General features: G+C 32.6%; 1 protein-coding gene across 6 annotated transcripts in view; it reads left to right on the top strand.

Moving 5' to 3' along the window:
* LOC126824734 (unconventional myosin-XVIIIa) overlaps positions 1-21,172 on the top strand; it is an 88,776-nt gene that overhangs the window by 37,745 nt on the left and 29,859 nt on the right. For 4 of the 6 annotated variants that reach the window (XM_050554080.2, XM_050554081.2, XM_050554083.2 and 1 more), the window contains exons 3-17: positions 11,628-11,825; positions 12,669-12,845; positions 13,461-13,671; positions 14,182-14,324; positions 14,942-15,042; positions 15,683-15,743; positions 15,911-16,055; positions 16,280-16,421; positions 16,794-16,922; positions 17,278-17,467; positions 17,820-17,906; positions 18,586-18,730; positions 19,228-19,387; positions 20,101-20,284; positions 20,671-20,875. In XM_050554080.2, coding sequence (XP_050410037.1) covers positions 11,628-11,825; positions 12,669-12,845; positions 13,461-13,671; positions 14,182-14,324; positions 14,942-15,042; positions 15,683-15,743; positions 15,911-16,055; positions 16,280-16,421; positions 16,794-16,922; positions 17,278-17,467; positions 17,820-17,906; positions 18,586-18,730; positions 19,228-19,387; positions 20,101-20,284; positions 20,671-20,875 — 2,278 coding nt within the window. Of the gene's footprint in view, positions 1-535; positions 3,103-11,627; positions 11,826-12,668; positions 12,846-13,460; positions 13,672-14,181; positions 14,325-14,941; positions 15,043-15,682; positions 15,744-15,910; positions 16,056-16,279; positions 16,422-16,793; positions 16,923-17,277; positions 17,468-17,819; positions 17,907-18,585; positions 18,731-19,227; positions 19,388-20,100; positions 20,285-20,670; positions 20,876-21,172 lie in introns of those variants that run through there. The other 2 variants (XM_050554079.2, XM_050554077.2) reach the window with 1 other exon arrangement.

The following is a 21,172-nucleotide window of genomic DNA, read 5'->3' as shown; positions in this document are numbered from 1 at the left end:
ACCTGAAGTCAGTCAACAGTCCAATACACCAGCACAGACTATTACTGGCTCTTCAACAAGAGGATTTGAGACACTGTGTCAAGCCCATCTGTCTTTTAAACCTAACAGGTCACATTTCGTCCATTTGTAGCTAGAACATGCCTGTTGAATAGGAGGTAACAGGAGCTGTAGAATAAAACTAGATACTGCTTGATATAGAGTAACCTGTTTGTAACACACCTGGATAACAGAATACTAATCGTGTTAATATAATCGCAAGATATAAGATCGTATAAGTGCTCTTAATATTGTTTGAACTGTAAGATTTGTGTCGACGACTAAACAACTTTGTCGTCGTAATCGTAAACAAATGAATGATTATATGGCTGTGTGTCGTTTAATGTATGAATATGCATCATGGAGTCTCGACTACATAAATTACCGATAGACCAGTTAAACAGTTTATAAGCCGTTCTGTATATTAGTACATGGATAAACACCTGTTTGTTAATCTTTTAAAAGTTTGTGTTAACTGGTTTGCATTATGATCTGTTAACGAACTTCCCATCTAAGTCGTGTGGAGTGTCCACCTTAATCCTAGATCATTGGTCAACCCTACATGTGAAGGGTGTCTCCCTTTGTTAAAGGATCTCTGTATTATATAAGAGGGTTTCACGCCTGCCTGCACTTGCTACAAAACCAACAGGTAAAATAATAACTACACTGAAAGACTGATACAAGGCCCGACACCAAGGAGGTAGCTGATAAAACATTTTACAACTTCCAAGGTGGATTTTGGATGTCAGATTGTGATTTATGCTAGTTCTGGTCAAGTGGTATAATGGTTATTTTCAAACCTTGATTTAGTCAGTGATGGGGATAGCTGGGTTGTAATTTAACTCTCTATTTGTATTTATTGAAAGACCTAATACAGTCCTCAATTACAGTTCATTGGAGCAAACCTTGCAATAGGTGGTATTTTACAAGGGTGGAATCTAGTACTGCCTGTTACTTTTGACAATTGACTGTCTTTTGTCGGTGAATAATAGTTACACTTTCTCCTTTATTAATGGATAGTATTGGGGTTGTTGTATTGTGAAAAGTAGAGTTAAAGAAGGCATTTTGTGTCAAATTATTCATGTTGTCTTAAAGGTGAGATACAGACTTGACAGCTCCTGTCATTCATGATGGTTTTATGTCTTCTAGTATCGTGACATGTTGTTGCATGTTAAACCTACAGATAGAACTTTCATTTTCCTTTCTCATGACATAACATTACAAATAGAACTATGTAAAACGTTCACAGGTGTGCCATAAGGCAGATATCAACAGTTATACCTTGTGACAGAATTCAGTTTATTTAACGACCAGCCACAGGTGTAATAGGGTTCATTGTAGACACACACAGGCTAACAAACCACAACAAGAAAGAAAGGACAAAAACTGAGATATATTCATTTAAATGGTTAATGTGTTGGGAAAATTTACTTTATTTTGTGAGCCGTGTGTTCAAGTGATTAAAGAAAGGAGTGAAAATCTAGAGGTAAGGAGATTGTCTTGTTGACAGGTGGATGAGTGAAGGATTTACTTCATTATACACTCGGCATACCTGATACTCTTACTCGATGGCCAGTATACCTGGTCAGTCTTTCATGTCTTCATATAGCTATTAATGGTCACTTAATGCACTCATCAGATAATATTTCTACAGAAAAAGATATGAAGAGACTTAAAGTGACCAATTCAGGTCAATCAGACCAACAAAACGTGAAATCTACTATAGGTGGCTATTTTCAAAATGGGAGTAATAATGGAAGTGAATTTAAACATTCAAATGGATCAGATTTAAACAGTACTGAAACTAAAAACGGGAATGGAAAGCCACTCGACAAGTTCACATCAGAAAGTGAGAGAGAAAAACAGGTTGTGTCTCCATCTTTGATGAGACGCAGGCGGCGATTAGATAGAAACAGTGATGCACTACACGAATTTTATAAACATGCAGAGAATATTAGAAATGGTATTGCACGTTCAGAAGATAATCTGGCAGGTTTTCAGGACAAACCAAAAGAGTTAGATCAGTTTGATCGAAGTGTTTCAACAACTCAAATAACACCAGAGTCTTTCAAACCAGAAAATCAGTTAAAAATGACTTCAGATCAACACAGGCATAATGAGGAAAAACAGAGTCAACCATTGGCAAAATCAAGGGTTAGAAAAAGAGATAGCATGGAAACGGATTCAGAACATCATCAGAAGTTAAGTAGAAAAGGGAGCAGGGAAAGTATGAGTGGTAGGGCAACTCCAACACATGGAGAAACGGACAAACATCAGCGGTTAAATCGGAGGACCAGTAAGGAAAATTTAAGTGGTAGAGAAACTCCAACATTCAGAGATTTTCAGCGTCAGTTTAGTAACGAATCTCATAGACATTCTTATAGAGGAAGCTGTGATAGTTTAACCAATCGTGTTAATACACGCCGTTCGTTTCGGGGAAGTAGTGACGGTTTGAGTAGAAAGACTAACTCAGGTAGAGAAACACCAGAATTGTATGCACCAACATTTCAAAAACGCGAAAGTTATGATAAACCGTGGTTAATTCATACGGGTCGAACATCGCCATCACCAACGAAACAAAAAGTTTCTCGTAAGGCCAGTTTAGATGAAAAACGGAGAAGTATGGAATCTCCAGTGCCTTCACAACCTTATACTCCTGATTTACACAAGCGAGAAACTTATGAGAAACCATGGCAATCAAAGCCAGTTTCTAGAAAAACAAGCATGGAAAGACAAAATTCTGTTGGCTCAACTGGCTTACATAGAACCAACAGTGAAACAAAATTACGTCGTTCTAGTAGCGGGACGCCAAAACGTAAAGATAATTCAGAGCGCCATCCAGATCAGTTGCGTATAGGATGTACCTCGTGTATGAGACGTCATGAAATGCAACAGGCGTGTGAATTTCCATATAATAAATGGAGTTGGAATGAAAGTCATGATTCTATGTGTAGTTTAGAAAGTTATAGATATGAACCGCAAGATGATCAGCTAGATTTAGAGAAACTTTTAACTGCTTTACATTCATGTGACAAGGATTTGGGTGAGATTAATGTTCACAAAAAGGTGAGTAAATTGGAACATTTATCGTAATATTTTATGTCAGGTTGAATGGATATTTGAACAGAATTCAAACATCGACAGTTGATCGCGTTCTTTCTGTAAAAAAAAAAAATACCTATCTAACAATACGGTGCTAGTTGTTGACAGTTCTAAGTATGGATAAACAGCCTTATCTGTGTCCAAAACAATGGCTTTAATATGACAGAAGTTGGCAATGACAGAAATTATTTTAGGTTTTGGCTTTGGCTTTCTGTGGTGTCTTGGTTACTCTGTCACTTGTGGAGGTATTTGTATTTCATATTTGTCTAAGGACCATGATCATGTTCAAATGCCATCTTAATACAGCAACAACAAATACCATCACTTTTCACTTCTAATTAGACACTTGTAATGTGACATATATTTACCTGGTTTTTAACCTTCAAAACACCCTACATTTTCTAATGTCAAACACAGATTACCTTTTAAATCAAAGGTCAGTAAAGTTGGATAAATTTGGTGCATTAATATAATTTATGGACTTCTTTGATAGAGCTTCACTGTTAATTTATGGTTAAGCATTGCCATACACAAATATTGTATAGCAATGAATATTCCATACATATTCACAGCAAATATTTTATAACCATTTCGTGACAAAGTAAATGTATTTAAGTTATGTCATGTTTTAAAAACAGATATCATGCTTAATAGTTTTTAACAAAATTTAGTGCTAAATTAGAGAAAAAATTCTGTCATTAATTTCTTTTTATCATTTAAAACTGAAGTAGATTATTATGTTCATTTAGAAACTGTCCTCTGGGAACAAATATATAAACAATTATTTAGTATGCCACAGAAAAACAGTGGGCAAATTGCCAGGGTATCCAGACAACTCATCCCAAAGACCACTTGGCCCAAAAGCAGACCACTCGTCCCAAGTTTTAGAAGACCACTCATCCCACAATAGTTGCCAGGGCTGTATATAGTCATATCTAACACATCCGCATGTAAAAATTTTATTGCAGTATGTCGATACATCTAAAAGATTATATTGATAGTTTTCAGCATTTATTGTATTTTGAAAAGAGAATATTGAATGGTTCAGAATACCATATGTTTACAAAATGGAGTGATTGTGGTGTTTGTTGATTGTGACAACTGTTACCTTGTACTAAATCACAGTTGGTTTACCTGGTCCTCATAACTTACTATTACCTAGAAACAATCCATTGTTCACACCATCATTGTAGTTAACCATGTAACATTTATCTTAGCTAGAAACCAAAGACCCAATTATTTTGACATTGATGCATGCTTCAGAGACTGAAAATTATTTAACAAATATTTAAAAATATGCGATTTGAACAGGGTTCTACCTTTAAAACAAGTATTTAATCAACACTTATAGCATATCTGCTGGGTGGAAGACTCTTTAGGAAATAAAAATATTGAATCTTAAATTGTCATCATGCCTTTCCTGGACACCTTTTATAATAAAACTATATAATAGCTTCATAGGTATACATATTTGACATTACACTTAAAAAGAACAGTTAAAACTCAGTGAAGTGTGACATATTGGTGTGGTGTTACCTGAAGACAATAAAAGTATTGGATGGGTTGTAATGATTGTTTGCCTCTTGCCCTGTAGGCAAATTTTAACATTAATGAATGTTGCTAGTTGGTTGTGGCAGGGTTTGTTTTATAAATTTCGAATGTAATTAATTGAGACTATGTGATAGACTATAAAGGGTTTAACTAATGTCAGTCTAAGTAATTACCGGTATATCTGACTTTTTTGTAAGTTGGTTGAAAGTGGTTTAAGTAAATGAATATGTCCATTTGCAGGCAGAACTGGCAAGGATAAAAAAACGATGTCCCCAAGTACATATCAATGTGTGCATCTGAAAGAATTTGATATAAGGGTAGACTGTATTGTTGTCCGAGCAAAATTTCCCATATAGCACACTGCATGATGTATACTTATCCCAGTCGGTGCATAAAAGTAATTCGTTAAACTGCATTTTATTTCAATTCATTTCATAGCCTATAACAAGTTTTGCAAGCCTGGAAATACATTGAAGACACTTGTATGTGGTAATGCTAGGGGAAATCCATATGGAGATTGTAATTTTGTCCAACACAGAATGGCCTTTTTTCTGTGTCTATACAGATCTTTATACATCCAGCACAAAGTTAAACATGGCAGGTATAACTTTAATAGCACCCGCCAGACTTTTGTGAAAAATAACTAAATATCTATTTCTACTTTAGACTGGTCAGTCAGAATGGACACACATTGCTGTACACCTAAATCTTTATAATGCCTGACAGTTATATATTGAATATAATTAGTGGTCTGAACAAAAACCTTCTGCCAGGATAATCTTATTCTTTCATTCTTTTCAATTTTTGTATACATTGCAGTCCATGAGAGTTTTAGATAGATAAAAGGCAAGCAAAGATTGATAACACAGAGGGTTTGAAATATTTTGATTGAAATAAGTAGAAATCAAAGTAACCAATAAGGAATGATATTATTTAAATGGATGACTTGAGAAATTGTTGACCTCGAGAAATGTTGACTCTCAGATTGGTGTATAAGATGTATGTAAATAGAAAGTAGATTTGTTCAACACCAATATACACTTTCTTCAAACACTTCCTTTCACCTTTTAAACTACAATAGAATAACCCTTATTAACATTAAGAGCATCTAAAGGCCATCCATTTGGATGAAATTCGATGGATAACCTTAATTTATAAAATAAAGTAGTTTATTGTGTTGAATAGAAAAATAACTAGGCTTGGTCAGTAACATACTGAAGATTCTTCGTCGCCTACATGAGTACATTATGTTGAAATGAAACCTGGGACCACCTAACCACTTCTGTCCCTCTATTAAGTTATCATATTTACACAGATAAATGAATGTTTATATATTAATATTGGTAAGGATAGCCTGCCTACTAACTTCTGCTGTGCTTTTATTATGAGGAATTTATTTACAGGGTGGTCGAGTAGTTTAATATGTGCAGAGGGGGGTTGGATGGCTGAATGGTTAGCGTGCGCGCGCTGTATCATAAAGTCTGTCATTGAGTCGACTGGTGTGGTTTCGAATCCCCGGTTGTACGTGACAAGGAGTAGGGTCGCCTGTCCGACCTCGTGGGTTTTCTCCGGGTCCTCCGGTTTCCTCCCACAGCTAAAGACCCCTATGCGCAAGCGAATTATTGAAATAAAATTGAACCATATGTTAATCCCGAAATGACCTAGTTTGTGTCGAGTGGACGTTAAAACCTATTTCTCTCTCTCTTTTAATATGTGCAGTTCAGATCATTAGGTCTGTTATCGAGTCCATTGACATGGTTTTGATTTCAGATTTGTATGTGACAAAGACTAGGATCGCTTGCCATACCTTGTGAGTTTTCTCTGAGTCCTCCGTTTTTCTCCCACTGGCTCAGGACCTGCAAATTATTTAAATAAACTGGTCTCGAAATGATCTAATTTGTGTTGGGTGGACTCTTTATGACCACAGAAAGAGCAACATTTATAAGAATGATTAACATCTAATGAGGAATAAATTGATATTCAATGTTTGTGAAACCTCCAGATCAATTGATCATTGTCTCTAAAACACATTTATAATGACTGAATGCATGAATGAATTGATATTCTTTACATGACATATCCAATATATTATGAACTTAAACATTGTCGGAAGAGTATAATAAGGTACAAACATCCATCAAAGCAATTTAGATGAATGAATGGGTATCAACAAATCAATGAATGACTAGAGAATATAGTCAAAGTCAGTGTGGCTGAAAACTGTATTGTGTAGGGTATTGTTTATGTTTGGATCTGAAACTACTTCAATTTCTTCTGATTATTAAACTGTAAAGAGTTATAATATACAGGTTTGAAGTCATACAAGTTTCTGGTAGCTTTCCTACAGTTACTCTTTACACTGTATACACTGTTATAAATAACTTTGTGACAAGTATTTTTTATTATCTTTTTTTGTTGTGTTGTGTGTGCAGTTTGATCGCATGGCCTATCAGTTTAATACAAAAAAAAATCACAACCAGGCTTTTCCTGGAAGTACAACATATTGTTTTAAAGACAGCTTGAGCTACACAATAGAGCTTAATCAGTTAAAAATGCAAAATGTGTGTTATAAAGAAATGAAACCTCTTTATCAGGAATGAGAAATTGACAATAAATTATTAAGCAAATCATTGCATAAAGTATCTATATTGTTCAACCATTGTCAGACACTGATAAACTAGTACCAGGCATTTTGAACTTTGTACCGGACATGTATTACAAATTTCATTGAAAACACTAATTCTCTATTCTTTGACACATAGAATTGGACACAAATGGGTTGCAATGCAATCGTTTCTGTTTTTACTGTAATTTCTAATCGGTTATGTACGGCGAAATATGCGAAGTGTTCAAATTAAATGACAGTCTTTGGTGTCTGGTTATTCCAGTCTACACTGGTTATGTTCTCCTCTGGGATACTTTTAGCCCCGTTCATAGTGTCGCTTCATTACAAATGGAGCTCGATAGCATTCTGACATGCGATTCGTGTGCCAATTTTAAAATTTTCATTTTTCTTAAAAATGGGATATCAGAAGGCAATCTTTTCACGGTTGATTTAAATTGACCAATAAGTCGTGTTTTCAATATCGAAGACTGTAGATGATATTGAGTTAAAGGCTTGGCTACTTTAAGTTACAAATTGATGCTAGACGGATTTGCAGACACCAGAGAGATTGTGCCTGACAAAACCTGAATTTGTGTCTCACAATGCCAGTGATGGGTACCTTATTTACAGGTTTAGACTAATTGAAAATATTGTAATAGTTTGATATTTATGGAAGCATGGTAGTTGTTTTCAGATGTTTTATGTAGTCAGCAGGGAGTGATTTATGTTGACTAACCAATAGTAGTAAAAAATATGTGGCTGTAGTTAGCCGGGATTTTTTGTTATAGGTTGACTTTCTTTAACTGTGATGTTTTTGTAGTTAAATGTCATGTAGTGTGGATGGATCAAAGTAAACTAGTGGAGTAGAACACTAGTTACATGCTAGTTCAAAGATATAATATCATATAAAAACACTAATAAATGACAGCAGAATAATAATAGGTTATCTTGACAGTTTAGAAATATGGTCTATTGATATTCTTTTTTTTTAAAAATTGCACATCTATACTACTGTATAAGGGTTATATATCTTAACCTTGAAACTGTAAAAATAAAAATTAATAGATATCAGTTGGAGTACCATATTGTATAATATTTATGTAGACTGATTTGTCACTTAAAAGATATGCTAAAGCGCCAAATAAAGTACAATATCAAACTATGACAATTGATAATTGGGGTTTGTGGTATATTTCCAAAGAATTGCTATCATAAAAAAAAAATCAACAAAAATATACACTAAAATCAAAATCAACAATTGGCTTTTTGACCTAAATTAAAGAAGGTTAAAACATGAATGAACTGGTATTAAATACTATACATTACTACCTGCTTGTATTGTTATATATTTGTATTCAATTCTATTTGTACAGCATGTATATAATTGTTCAAAGATATACATTATAAAAATGATATATTGAGACAAGTGGTTGACAGTTGTCATTCTCTTCAGGCTATATTCTGAGGTATTTCAAGTGTGCTTTGATTGACAAATGATTTGTTAAAATCTACAATACAATACAGCTTACTTATTGTTACATAACAATCTAAAATGTTTACAAGGTTAGAGTTTATGTCAAGGATATGTTCAAGTTGAGAACCTGTGTAGGAACATCTATACTGTGAATTGCTTAACTTGTATAACAAGTATTAAAGTATTTCTAATCATATGCTTGTCTTGTTCCTCACATGTCTTGGATTCTTTTTTCAACACCAAATTCCATTGGCAGATAATATGGATTTCATATTGACTAATAACAAACAGCAACAAAGAAATCAAATGTGACATAAATGTGAAGAATTGAGAATTGAGACTAGTTTAGATCTTAGATACAAAATCAGTATGCAAGATAATTTTTATCTAGTATTCTGCACACTGCACTTTGTAATTGAATTAAAACACAAAAAAAAAACATGGTATGGCAATGACTTGGGGTAATCTATTGGAGCATGAGTTAGACCTAAATGCAGTAATTATCAAATTTCCCAATAGTGTGATTTAAATATAGTTTCTTATTACTGACACACATATCTTAAAGAAAGATTGTGTATGCCCTTGAGCATTAGGGAAATTTTAAGAGAAAAAAATATTTATCAATTTTACAGCCCTGAATATTTGCATACATGTAACACTTGTGCTTATTTCAAGACCTCAAGATAGGGTGAATCGTTATTTGACGTAGAAATTTAATAGAGCTATTTTTAATTGAAGGGAAGATTTACTATGTATCTTCTGTACATATATGTAAAGTAATGGCTACTTGGTTCTTATCAGAATGATAAACCGTTTAACGCTTTATATTTATTTAAGAATCATTTAATACAATCTTGTAATGGGGAGATTGGTATTTTTTACTTAATATTCTAATTTACTTTAAAGTAGTGACAGGTGTGACCAAAATTCAGTTTACATATCTAACAGATTATTTTGTTTTGTAATGTTTATCTGTTTAAAAGTAAATTAAAGCTTCGTGAAGGATACAATACAGCTTTTTATATGAAATATTGTGCATACATTTGTGAAAGTTATTGTTTTAAAGTTCACACGTTTGTAGAACAAAAACTGCCAGGTACTCATTATTATTTATCTCTTAACATATAACTTATTAATAAAACACACAAACAAATGCATATTCAAATTTGCATTAACAAAATAGATGGTTTCATAAATGATACTTCCTCATAACAAATATATATGAAACAAAAGTACATGACAGTTTATAAAAGTTGTATAGTTAAAGATACTTAGATACCTTATGGAAGATTAGATAAAGAGCTGACAGTTCTCACTATAATGGTTAAAAAGTAGATAATGTAAAGGGAATATGCTGAAAATTTCAGTCAAATTGAATTGCTTTAAGCCAAGAAAACCGTATTTTAAAGGCCTTGCATAATTTATGTTTAATTAAAGATACATTATATGGGAGATTCAATAATGAGTTGGCAGTTCTCACTATAATAGTTAAAAACTAGATAATGTAAAGGCAATTTGCTGAAAATTTCATTCAAATTGATCCACTATGAACCAAGAACTAAGCGATTGAAATTTTTGCCGCAATCATCATTACTAAAGTCATTACGATAAACAGCATAGTCTCGCTTATCCATTTAATCGTTAAATCGTGAAGGAAAGTTATGCAGTAAATCGGCTCATAATCCACTAAAGATCGCAGGCTAGCGATACCATCTAGAGTTGATTATGGTCTGGATAGGTTAATTAATGTCTAATTAATAATTTAGATAACATTTCAGGCCTAAAGAAAGACCTGCAATAGACAGATTTAGCTCTTGCATATTGTATGTTTAACCTTGCTGTCAACAAAACATTTATGCACCAAAATATCTGAACAGGGTAATTATAAAATAATTCATTTTAAGGATAAAAAAAGGGGCCATATGGTAAATGTTAGGATCTGTGATTATCGCTAACAATATTTTAAAGAATCTTTTTGTAACTTTTTGTATTGTTGAAATACCAGGGTACCATCTTTAAAATGTATCTGGAGCAGAACATGACGTAGTGTATGTATTTATTATGTAGTAAAATGTATCTTAAACAATCCGTAAAGATGTTCTGATAATGTACTGGTGTATTAATATACTCACAAAAGACCTACCTTACTCTTCTTATGCTATTCAGTATAACATAAAAAAACATAGAATACCATTCATAAACAGTTTAATGTTCCGTGATAAAAGATCATATTTACTGATGATAGACAGATTTTGACATATCTACCGTGATTAATGATATGTTTACCGTAAATTTATATAGTATAAACCTAAATCGTATTATAATAAATATTAATATCATATAGTGAAAAATTCCCAATAAACACTGTAGTAAAATTATAGTAAATAAAATACATTTAGTACATATCCTAATAAATTGCATAAAAAAAAACCAACATTATGAATGCACAATGTCCTGGGGACCTTTCTGGCAAGACTAATTCATTTCAGCACAGATAATTTGATGAAATCTTTAGTAATTAATGTACATATTTATTATTTTTACCCAGTCTACACTGTAAAGGTTAAAAGATATACTTGTGCAATAAAAAAAACCTCTTATTCGTTGTGAAAGAATTGAGAGGTTGTTAAAATCAAAGTGCACACACACTAGTCTTTGAATAAGAAAAAGTTCACAGACTACATAAACCTATGCACTGTGTTTATCTAATAGCTATTCACAAGTCTACTTAGATGCCAGATTAGGATGCTAATCTCATTGTTAATCCTAAATAAAGTATTGAAGAAAGAATCACATGGAGTTGTCAAGTGATTTACTGATTTTCACTGGAATATTTAAAAACTGATTTTCTATTTACAGGCTAAATCAGAAGATGAAGCTAAGACAGAGAAAGAATGGTTGGATGCTGAGAAAGTTTGGTTGGTGCATAAGGGTGGATTTGCTGGAGCTTACTTACTTAAACCAGATGCCAGTAATCCTCTGCCTGAAGGTAAAATACGAATTCGACTGGAAGCTAGTGGTGATGTCCTTGAAGTGGAGGAAGATGATATTGAAAAGGTGAAATATAATAAACTTAACAATACATATACTTCAATAGTTTGATGCAAATGCTAAAATTTTTCACTGATTACACTTACAAATGTGTTTATTGGTTCAGTTTCCATGATTCATTTAATAATGATTAACATTTAGACTATTGGAAGTTGCATTTCACTTTCAATCGCGCTGCTAGTTTATAAACGTAATTTGTGTTATATAAATCAAACCATACCTGCGTGACATCTCCATTTATGGTATAAGAAGCGGACGTTAAACCACCAGCTACTACACAGATCATTCATTTGTATGAATTTCTCGGTATTTAACCCTGGATTTGTTCATTATAACAACATTTATGTTATTTCCTCAAAAAAGAATATCAGTGTCAGTATCAGTAATATTAGAAAGCCTGTGCTTTCTATTAATGGGGGGGGGGGTGTTGTGTGGATGGCCGAATGGTTAGCACGTGCTCACTGTATCATAAGGTCTGTCATTGAGTCAACTGGCATGGTTTCGATTCCCTGGATGTACGTGACAAGGAGTAGAGTAAGGTCCTCTGTCCAACCTCCTGCGTTTCCCCCGGAGCCTCCGGTTTCCTCCCACTGGTAAAACACCTACGCGCAAGCAAATTATTGAAATGAAATTGAACCTGTGCTAGTCCTGAAATGACCTAGTTTGTGTAGAGTGGACTTAAATCCCATCTCTCTCTCTCTCTCTCTCTCTCTCTCTCGCTTTCTATTAATTATGAAAAATATGTGTTTGTCTGACAATCGCCACCCACTGTAAAAATTATTTAAAGTCTTTTGAATAATTTGATGTTGAATGATTAAATAATGCAATGATTTATTTTATTTTATTCAGGCAAATCCACCTCAGTTTGATCGTGCTGAGGACCTGGCATCATTACGTTACCTTAATGAATCTAGTGCTCTACATACATTACGTCAAAGGTTTGCTGGCAACCTGATACATACATATGGTGGACCTTCTCTAGTTGTTATTAACCCGATGCAATCATTGCCATTATATTCAGAAAAGGTATGAGTAGTAGGACTGTTTATTTAAGTAATTTATTTGCAGATGTACAGTGCACATTAATCATTTGAAATTAGTGTCTGAATCAAAGTAATTTGAAAAAATCTAATTTATTTTATTTTTTTGGAACGTGTCTGAATCGAAGTAATTTGAATTAATCTAATTTATTATATTTTTTTGGAACGAGTTAATCATGCCTATAATGGTGTAAACAGTTTGGATAATCTAAGTAACATTTGTATTAATGAATGTTGGTTCCAGTTTGATTCAGTATGCCCAGAAATTTGTGAGACTTGTCATTGATGTAAAATTCATGCTTTCCTTAATTCTAGCATGTTAAAGTAGTTAGGAATTTGTAAGCTATGCATATTATATGAAATTCACTAACAATAAAAATTAGTATCCCCAATCATAATGGGTAATGAAAATAACAAATTAGTTCAGTGGTATGTGGACTTAACTACTGGAACATGTCCGCCACTGCCGTTTTCGAAATTTGCACACAGGATCACGTTGTTTTTTTTTGTTTTTATCAAAACAGTGAGCGAGACAGTTTCACCCTCAGACCTTTCTTCTTTTTTTTAAATAAAGATGTCAATAATTTTTGTTATATTACAGTTAATACAGATGTTAAAAGGATGTAAACAAGAAGATATGCCACCTCATGTATTCTCTATGGCTCAGATAGCTCATCGTGAAATGTTATCAACACGACGAGATCAATCTATAATAATGATGGGACGAAGTGGTAGTGGTAAAACTACTAATGCTAAACATATCATGTCATATCTTACAATATCTGCTGGTAGTGTCAACAGTATACTTACAGGTAAATAATAGTATGTTGTACACACCTGCCAGGTGATAAATATGTATTAAAAATATTAATAATAACACAGCAAAATGGCAAATCTGTGCTGGACGAAATAACAGAAATTGTGTCTGACAAAGCTGAATTGGTACCTGACAATGTCAGTTAAAGATGGTTTATTTCCAAGCTTGATGGTATATGGTATTTAGTATGTTCTGGTACTTTTATTATTACACAATCCAGAGTTTGACATATTACGGACACTGTCATGCACAGCAGGTACACAACTATTAGCGCACACAGAATTTAATTTGGTTCAGAGATGATTAAGATTATATTCATACTGTGATACAAATCTACTTGGTGCATCCAAGCCAGTATGCTTTGTCTAAAATCGATGTGAATGCAATTTAAGAGTGCTATCTTTGTTAAAAATTAATTTTAATACTAATAATATTGATTAAAGATATGTATATAGGTATGCATTTCCAAATATTATTCAATAATGTTGATCTGTTCTATTTTCAGGGGATAAAGTTAATGCCATATCTGTTTTAACTGATGCATTTGGTAATTGTAGGACATTATTAAATACAAATGCTAGTCGCTTTACACAACTATTTACTATAGACTTTGATCACTCAGGACAAATTGCTTCAGCTTCTATACAGGTAATTAATTAAACATAGAAATGACGTTATTCTTAAATATTTAGATGTTACAACCAACACATGATAAGTCCAATTGTATGATAGCCTTTATGTTCTTCATAATCGTTTGAAACAAATTTTATGATAGCCTTTATGTTCTTCATAATCGTTTGAAACAAAATCGTTGCTATACAGCTTGACCCACCACTAATCAAATAACACATCAGATCAACGCACTAAACACTATTTATGGATAATAATTACTTGTTTATTAACATGCAACGTTTTGATGATGATACTCTCGTCTTTATCAAGCATCGTCGAAACTTTGCATGTAAATAAACCAGTATTGTTATCCATAAATAGTGTTTAGTGTGTTACTGTTCAATTACTAAATGCCACTTAAACAACATCAGATCAACCCAATTTAGTATTTTATTATTACCTAAATCAAAGGGTTTTAGGCCCTTTAAGTAACAATTGGATTACAGAAAGTGGTAGTATAGATTTTCAGATTGGAATTTAGTTACTACAATGAATATGAATTTTAAAAGTTTATATGCCATGATTTTATAATGAATTTCAATTTTTATAATTGTGTAATACAGGTATTGTAATGATATGTTTAATATTTTCAGGTTATGAATTTTGAAAAGAGTCGGGTTGTAAGGAGACCTGAAGGAGAACCAACTTTTAATATATTCTATGAAATGTTAGCTGGCTTAGATTCACAATTTAGGTAAGACAGGATATTTCTCTTATAATGTACATAACAAAATTTGACCTGTAGGAATAAATGTTTACATTTAGTCGTCACTATTAAAACTTTGGAAAGTTTCTAGTTGTTCGAGGGAGCCAGGATGTCTGGTCGTTTGGATTGGACAAAAAACCAGGTCCTGTGTATATATTGGTGTGCACGTAAAAGATCCCTTGGCAGTTGGAATTCAATATAAGAGTAGTTCATAGTACCACTGCCCTTGCAAAAGTTCTCTCATAACACACTGTATGGTGTATGCCCATCTTCATTAGCCCATTTGAAGCAGAACAGTAGGATGTTAAACCCCATTTCATTTCTAGTTATTCGGTAGGATGGAAAGTCAAGATCCTGAGTATAAATTTGCAACACAAATCAACTGACAAAACCCTTCCCAACTACATAAAAAGAAGGACCCAAATATTTAAAGATAAATACAAAACTGTCAACTTCGTTAACTTCCCAGATAAATGTGTCGGTGTGTTGATAAACTATGGTCTCCTGCATATCCGCCATGGAGACTGTAAACTCCATTATTCTAATGACATTTATTATGAAACTTCACGACAGGATTGAATAATATTTATTAAATGATTTAACATTTTTTATTCTTTATTTATTTTAGAAATGAGTTACAGTTGCAAGTTTTAAATGAAACTAATCTATTTATGACGCCATTGCAAAAGGTAAGATTTTGTTATATCTGATTTATAAGTAGACCAAATTATCAAATATGTTGGGTTAAAATGTATGATATCGCATGAGTTACAGATGATGTATAGTAATTTGATATGAGACTTACTAGTATCTCATCTTTAATTTGTTTGACATGGAATCTTTATTTGATTTTCAGAATGATGATAGACAAAAAGCTACACAGAATTGGGCTAAAGTTATTCATTCGTTTGGTTTAATTGGTGCATCAGAAGATGAATATAAAGCATTAATATCAGTTTTAGCAGCTATATATCATCTTGGTGTAGCTGGTGCTACTAAGGGTAATTAACGCAAATCATATGAATGTTATTATTAATTTAAGACGTGGATTTCAGATATTGTTTGGGCTATCAATATCTAGCTAACAATGAGAATGTTCAATTGAGAAATATATCTATTAGTCAGTTTGTGTTACAGGAAGGTCAAATATTATAATGGATTGAACATAAGTTGTGTAAAAATGAAAATATAGAATCATAAATCAAGATATGATCTTATTTCTCAGGTAATAATAATAAGGCTCAGTTTGCTCGTCCTGCAGCTGCTCAGAAAGCAGCCTCTTTACTGGGTACAACATCAGAAGAGCTGAGTAGATCTATCTTCAGTCCCCCAGGATCTTCTACTTTAACAAGAAATACATCCATGAGGTAAGATGATTTTCAATAAAACTAAACCTCAGCTGGTTATACATTTGTACTTAATGACCAAAATATCCAGGGTCAATTTCAAGAGTAATGCTTACATGGCTTGAAAGGAATATGTGTCAAATCGTTCATATGAGGAAAATATATAGTTCTGTGTATAAATTGGCATTATGTATATTAAAAGTTCTTGGTAGTTGGAATTAGAAGAACAGGAGATGGAACAAATCCATTTTTTTGGACAAATTCTCCTGGCATTGTAACAATTTCTTCTTTCACCCATTTTCTACCACAGCACAGATTGTAAACCAGGTATTTTTAGGTATTTTTTTGATGTTCACAATTTTATCTTTATGATGATGTTTTTTTTTGTTATAGGGTACCAAACGCAAATGATAAAAACAGTATTAATGGTGAAGTTACCTCCCCTGCATTAGACGCTCTAGAAGGATTTGTCATTGGTTTATATTCAGATGTATTTAATGCTGTTATTTCACTTATTAATAGGTAACTTAATTAAAACTGCTTGAACAAGGCCTATACAAAGAGTGCTATAAGGGACCGTGATGACAGCCGCTATAAACTAATACCAGCCTTGTATGCACTACTTTTAATGAGCTGTCTGTGTATATTTAAATTTGTCAAAGTAATAATTTTTAAGAACTTTGCTATCTTGGCTGATTATTTTCCATTTGTAGGCATATATACACTGAATACAAATCAATTTAAAGTAAAATTATAGATATTTTTCATGACTCGTGGTCTAAGGGGAGATAACCCTCTGAATAAATTTGTTGAACTTGACAGTCAAGCTCAAAATTATTTTAGCAGCTGTATTAGTAATATTATTCTACTATTTCAGATCCATGTCATCTAATATCAGAACTGCCAATTCCATCATTGTATTAGATAGTCCTGGTTTCCAGAATCCTGCATCTTGTGGTAGACCTGCAGCTAGTTTTGAAGATCTGTGCCAAAATTATACCCAAGAACGGTTACAGTTATTGTTTCATGATCTAACATTTACGCTACAACAAGACAGATATGCTCAGGTAAATCAACTTGGAACCAGTCACTGTGTACAAATTCACTATATCAATAGTAGAAATCAAGAAAAACTGACTATAGAAAACCGTGGTTGTTCCTCCGAAAAGTGTTCTTTAGATAGTCATCTGGTCAACTAAATCTAAAAAAGATCCTACGTAGATGATGATATCTTTACCTCAGTGGATAGAAACCAGTTATTCTTATGCAATCAATGATGATGTCATGAAATAAAACACAAGGATTGTTCGATTTATAGATATTTGGATCAATATACATTTTTATAAGACTGTTTTTTTATATTTATTATTTGTTCTGGAATATATTTATTTAAACCAGTTTGTATTTGTTATATTATAGGAAGATATAGAATGTGATTTTGATTTTGTTACAACCAGTCCAGCAGCTATGGTATCTTTATTTGATAAATCACCACAACAATCTCTGGTATGTACACTATATAATATATTATTACAGTTAAACCACATTAATCCACACATTTGCGTTCATATAAAAGATATAAGAGTTGATCGGACTAAAGAAATTCTGGACTGCTCGATCATGTCCCCCCGTTTTGGCTGAAAATTTTGTAAATGTTGACTTATAACATAAATGATCTGCAAACTTTTTGTAATATTAGTTCGTTCTGAGAATTTTCATTATCGTCAAAGCTCAATTCCCAAGCAATTAAATAATTCTTCTATTTTTCTATGTCATAAATTATCTCCACGAAGGGAAGCAGAACCAACCGGAACTCAAGATAATATAACTATCTATCTGTACTTTGGTTATCAATTTTTGCACATTAACTATAGATGTGCATTACTTGAAGGAATCCTTGATTTATTTAGTTTATGTTCAGAAATATTTTGTGGATTGAATTAAGTTATTGGTGACTTGATTGAACATTCACTTCTGACATTTCTTCATATTGTTCTTTATGTATCAGATTTCATAATAATGTTCTGTATGTATCACAGTCCATAAAAATTTTCTGTATGTATCACATTTCATAAAAATGTTCTGTATGTATCACATTCCATAAAAATGTTTTGTATCACATTTCATAATAATGTTCTGTATGTATCACATTTCATAATAATATTCTGTTTGTATCACATTGCAGCTACGATCATCAAATCAGGATTTACGAGATGCAGAGAAGAAAGGTTTATTATGGATATTGGATGAAGAAGCTATATATCCTGGTGCTACTGAAGATAGTTTTATGGAAAGATTTTTCTCTCATCATGGTGAACATCCTGTTCGACGTAAGTAAAAAATATATATAGATTTACATAGGTCAATACAAATCAACATGTATAATTGTTATCAAGATGTTAAAATATCAATTTAGTACTAGCAAGAATTTTATATGTTCATTATGAATAGGCCCCAATTAATATCAGTACACATATCTGTACTGTTATGTAACAAATAGATGAAATGAAATAAAGTTTAACTACCAACTTGGCTAATGAAATCAGGCATAAGTCATCCAGTGTTCTATGATTCACTATAAAGGAAATTTTTCCGTGGATCTATCTCAGTCGACACTGGTATAGAACTTTCAATGTCCTGGTTATGGCTCGCATAACAAAACGAAATACACATCTATCAAATCCAACACTCTTCAAATTCCTGTAAAGAAATCAACAGTAATCCAAAAGTATAATAGATAATATGTGATAATTATTGTAAAGATTTTGAAAAAATGCACTTCTCCAGTTAAGGAAACAAACTTATTTTCATTTTTTTTTTGTTTCAGGAGAAAGCTTATTACGTAAAGGAGCTCCAGGTCACACATTCATACTGAATCATTTCCAAGGTACCTGTCCTGTACAATATAATGCAGCAGGCTGGTTAAAATCTTGCCGTGAAAATCCTGTATCTAGAAACTCACTTGTATTATTACAAGATTCCAAAAAGTAAGTAATTGATATCAGGATTACAAGGACAATCACAATACACATTCTAGACACAAGTCTAAATATTTTCACTAGAGTCCACTGAAAAAAAACTGCAAAGATTAATTTTGAAGTTTCTCTACTGAATATTGGCATAATTTAATCCCTGATAGGTGGCAGAGAATCCTTGCACAAATCAGATTTTGAAGTTCTTGTAATTTTCTATGCTTGAAGAAATAAACAAAATACAAAATTCTTGGAAGCTAATGGAATAAAACAGACTTTCCTACATTTGTATTCGGGGGGTTGGATGGCTGAATGGTTACTTTGGTTAGCATGTGCGCGCTGTATCATAAGGCCTGTCATTGCGTCAACTGGCGTGGTTTCGAATGCCTCGTTGTACGTGACAACGAGTAGGGTCACCTGTCCAACCTCGGGGGTTTTCTCCGGGTCCTCCGGTTTTCTCCCACTACTAAAGACCCCTACACACAAGCGAATTATTGAAATGAAATTAAACCATATGTTGGTCCCGAAATGACTTAGTTTGTGTCTAGTGGACGTTAAACCCCATTTCTCTCTCTCTCTCTCCCTAAATTTGTATTGCTTTATTATTGCTTCTCTTGATGATTTGTCCTGACTTTTTACAGATCTTAATTCTGATTCGATTTCCAAAGTAATTGTGAAACATTATTTTGAATTAAAATGTAAGTTTATTATTTGATGATACATTACAGACATAATATGAGTCAGTTATTTATGAGTGTAAAGGCACCAGTAGCTGGTATGGTCAGTGGGTCTATAGCTGGTATGGAAGGAGCATCATCATTACGTAGAGTAGGCAGCATGAGACGAACATACATGTCATCAACAGCAGGATTGAAGAAAAAATCTCTATGTCTACAAATTAAATTCCAAGTTGTAAGTTCTTAAATACTAATTGGAATTCTTTTTAGCAATTTGATAAAAAAAAGAGTAGTAAAAAAATAAAAATAGAATTATCGATTGTAAACTAGAACAATAGATGTAATATTATTCTTTTAGCAGTGAAGAACTCATTGAAGAAAAAATCCTTATGGTTTACAAATTAAATTCCAAGCTGTAAGCTTGTAATACTAATTGTAATTCATTTCAATTCATTTCATAAACCAGTGTAGTAAAAATAAAAAAATTTATCTGTTGTAAACTAGCACAGTTTATGTAATATTATTCTGTTAGCGATGAAAGATTACCAGAAGGCTTATAAAAAAGATAAACTATTGACAGTGGATAAAAATGAAAGAAATAATATATGGTTTGTTTTACAGGATTCTATAATAGAGACTATACGTAGAACTAGATGTCATTTCCTACACTGTATGGTGGCACAGAATAATGCTGGTTTGTGTGAATTAAGAGGAAATGTACAGAATGGTGATAAAACAAAAGATGAACATTTGATGAATGTGCCATTAGTTAGGTCCCAGTTACGAGGTTTTGAAATACTTGATGCCGTTAGAGTTTTTAGACAAGGTAAGAATAACCTTATTTTAAAACATAATTATCAACTTAATGATAACAGATTATTACCTGTGTGTGGAAAAATGTTTGATTGAAAAAAAAAACCCACTTTTAGAGGAAAGTTGCTATTTAAATATTATGCAAAAATATATGTATTATGTACCAGTGTGTGTATTAATTCATATAAAAGTATTATTATACCATTAGGGATCAATATGTTATCATATTCCTTGTTAAACTGTAGTATGCAATAAGTGAATTATTTTCCTGAGTCACAAATCAATAGTAATTTAATCTTTTATATAAGTT

This window comes from Patella vulgata, chromosome 6, assembly GCF_932274485.2.
Source record: "Patella vulgata chromosome 6, xgPatVulg1.2, whole genome shotgun sequence".
Classification (NCBI taxonomy): Eukaryota; Metazoa; Mollusca; class Gastropoda; family Patellidae; genus Patella; species Patella vulgata.
This window is presented reverse-complemented; position numbering and strand designations above follow the sequence as displayed.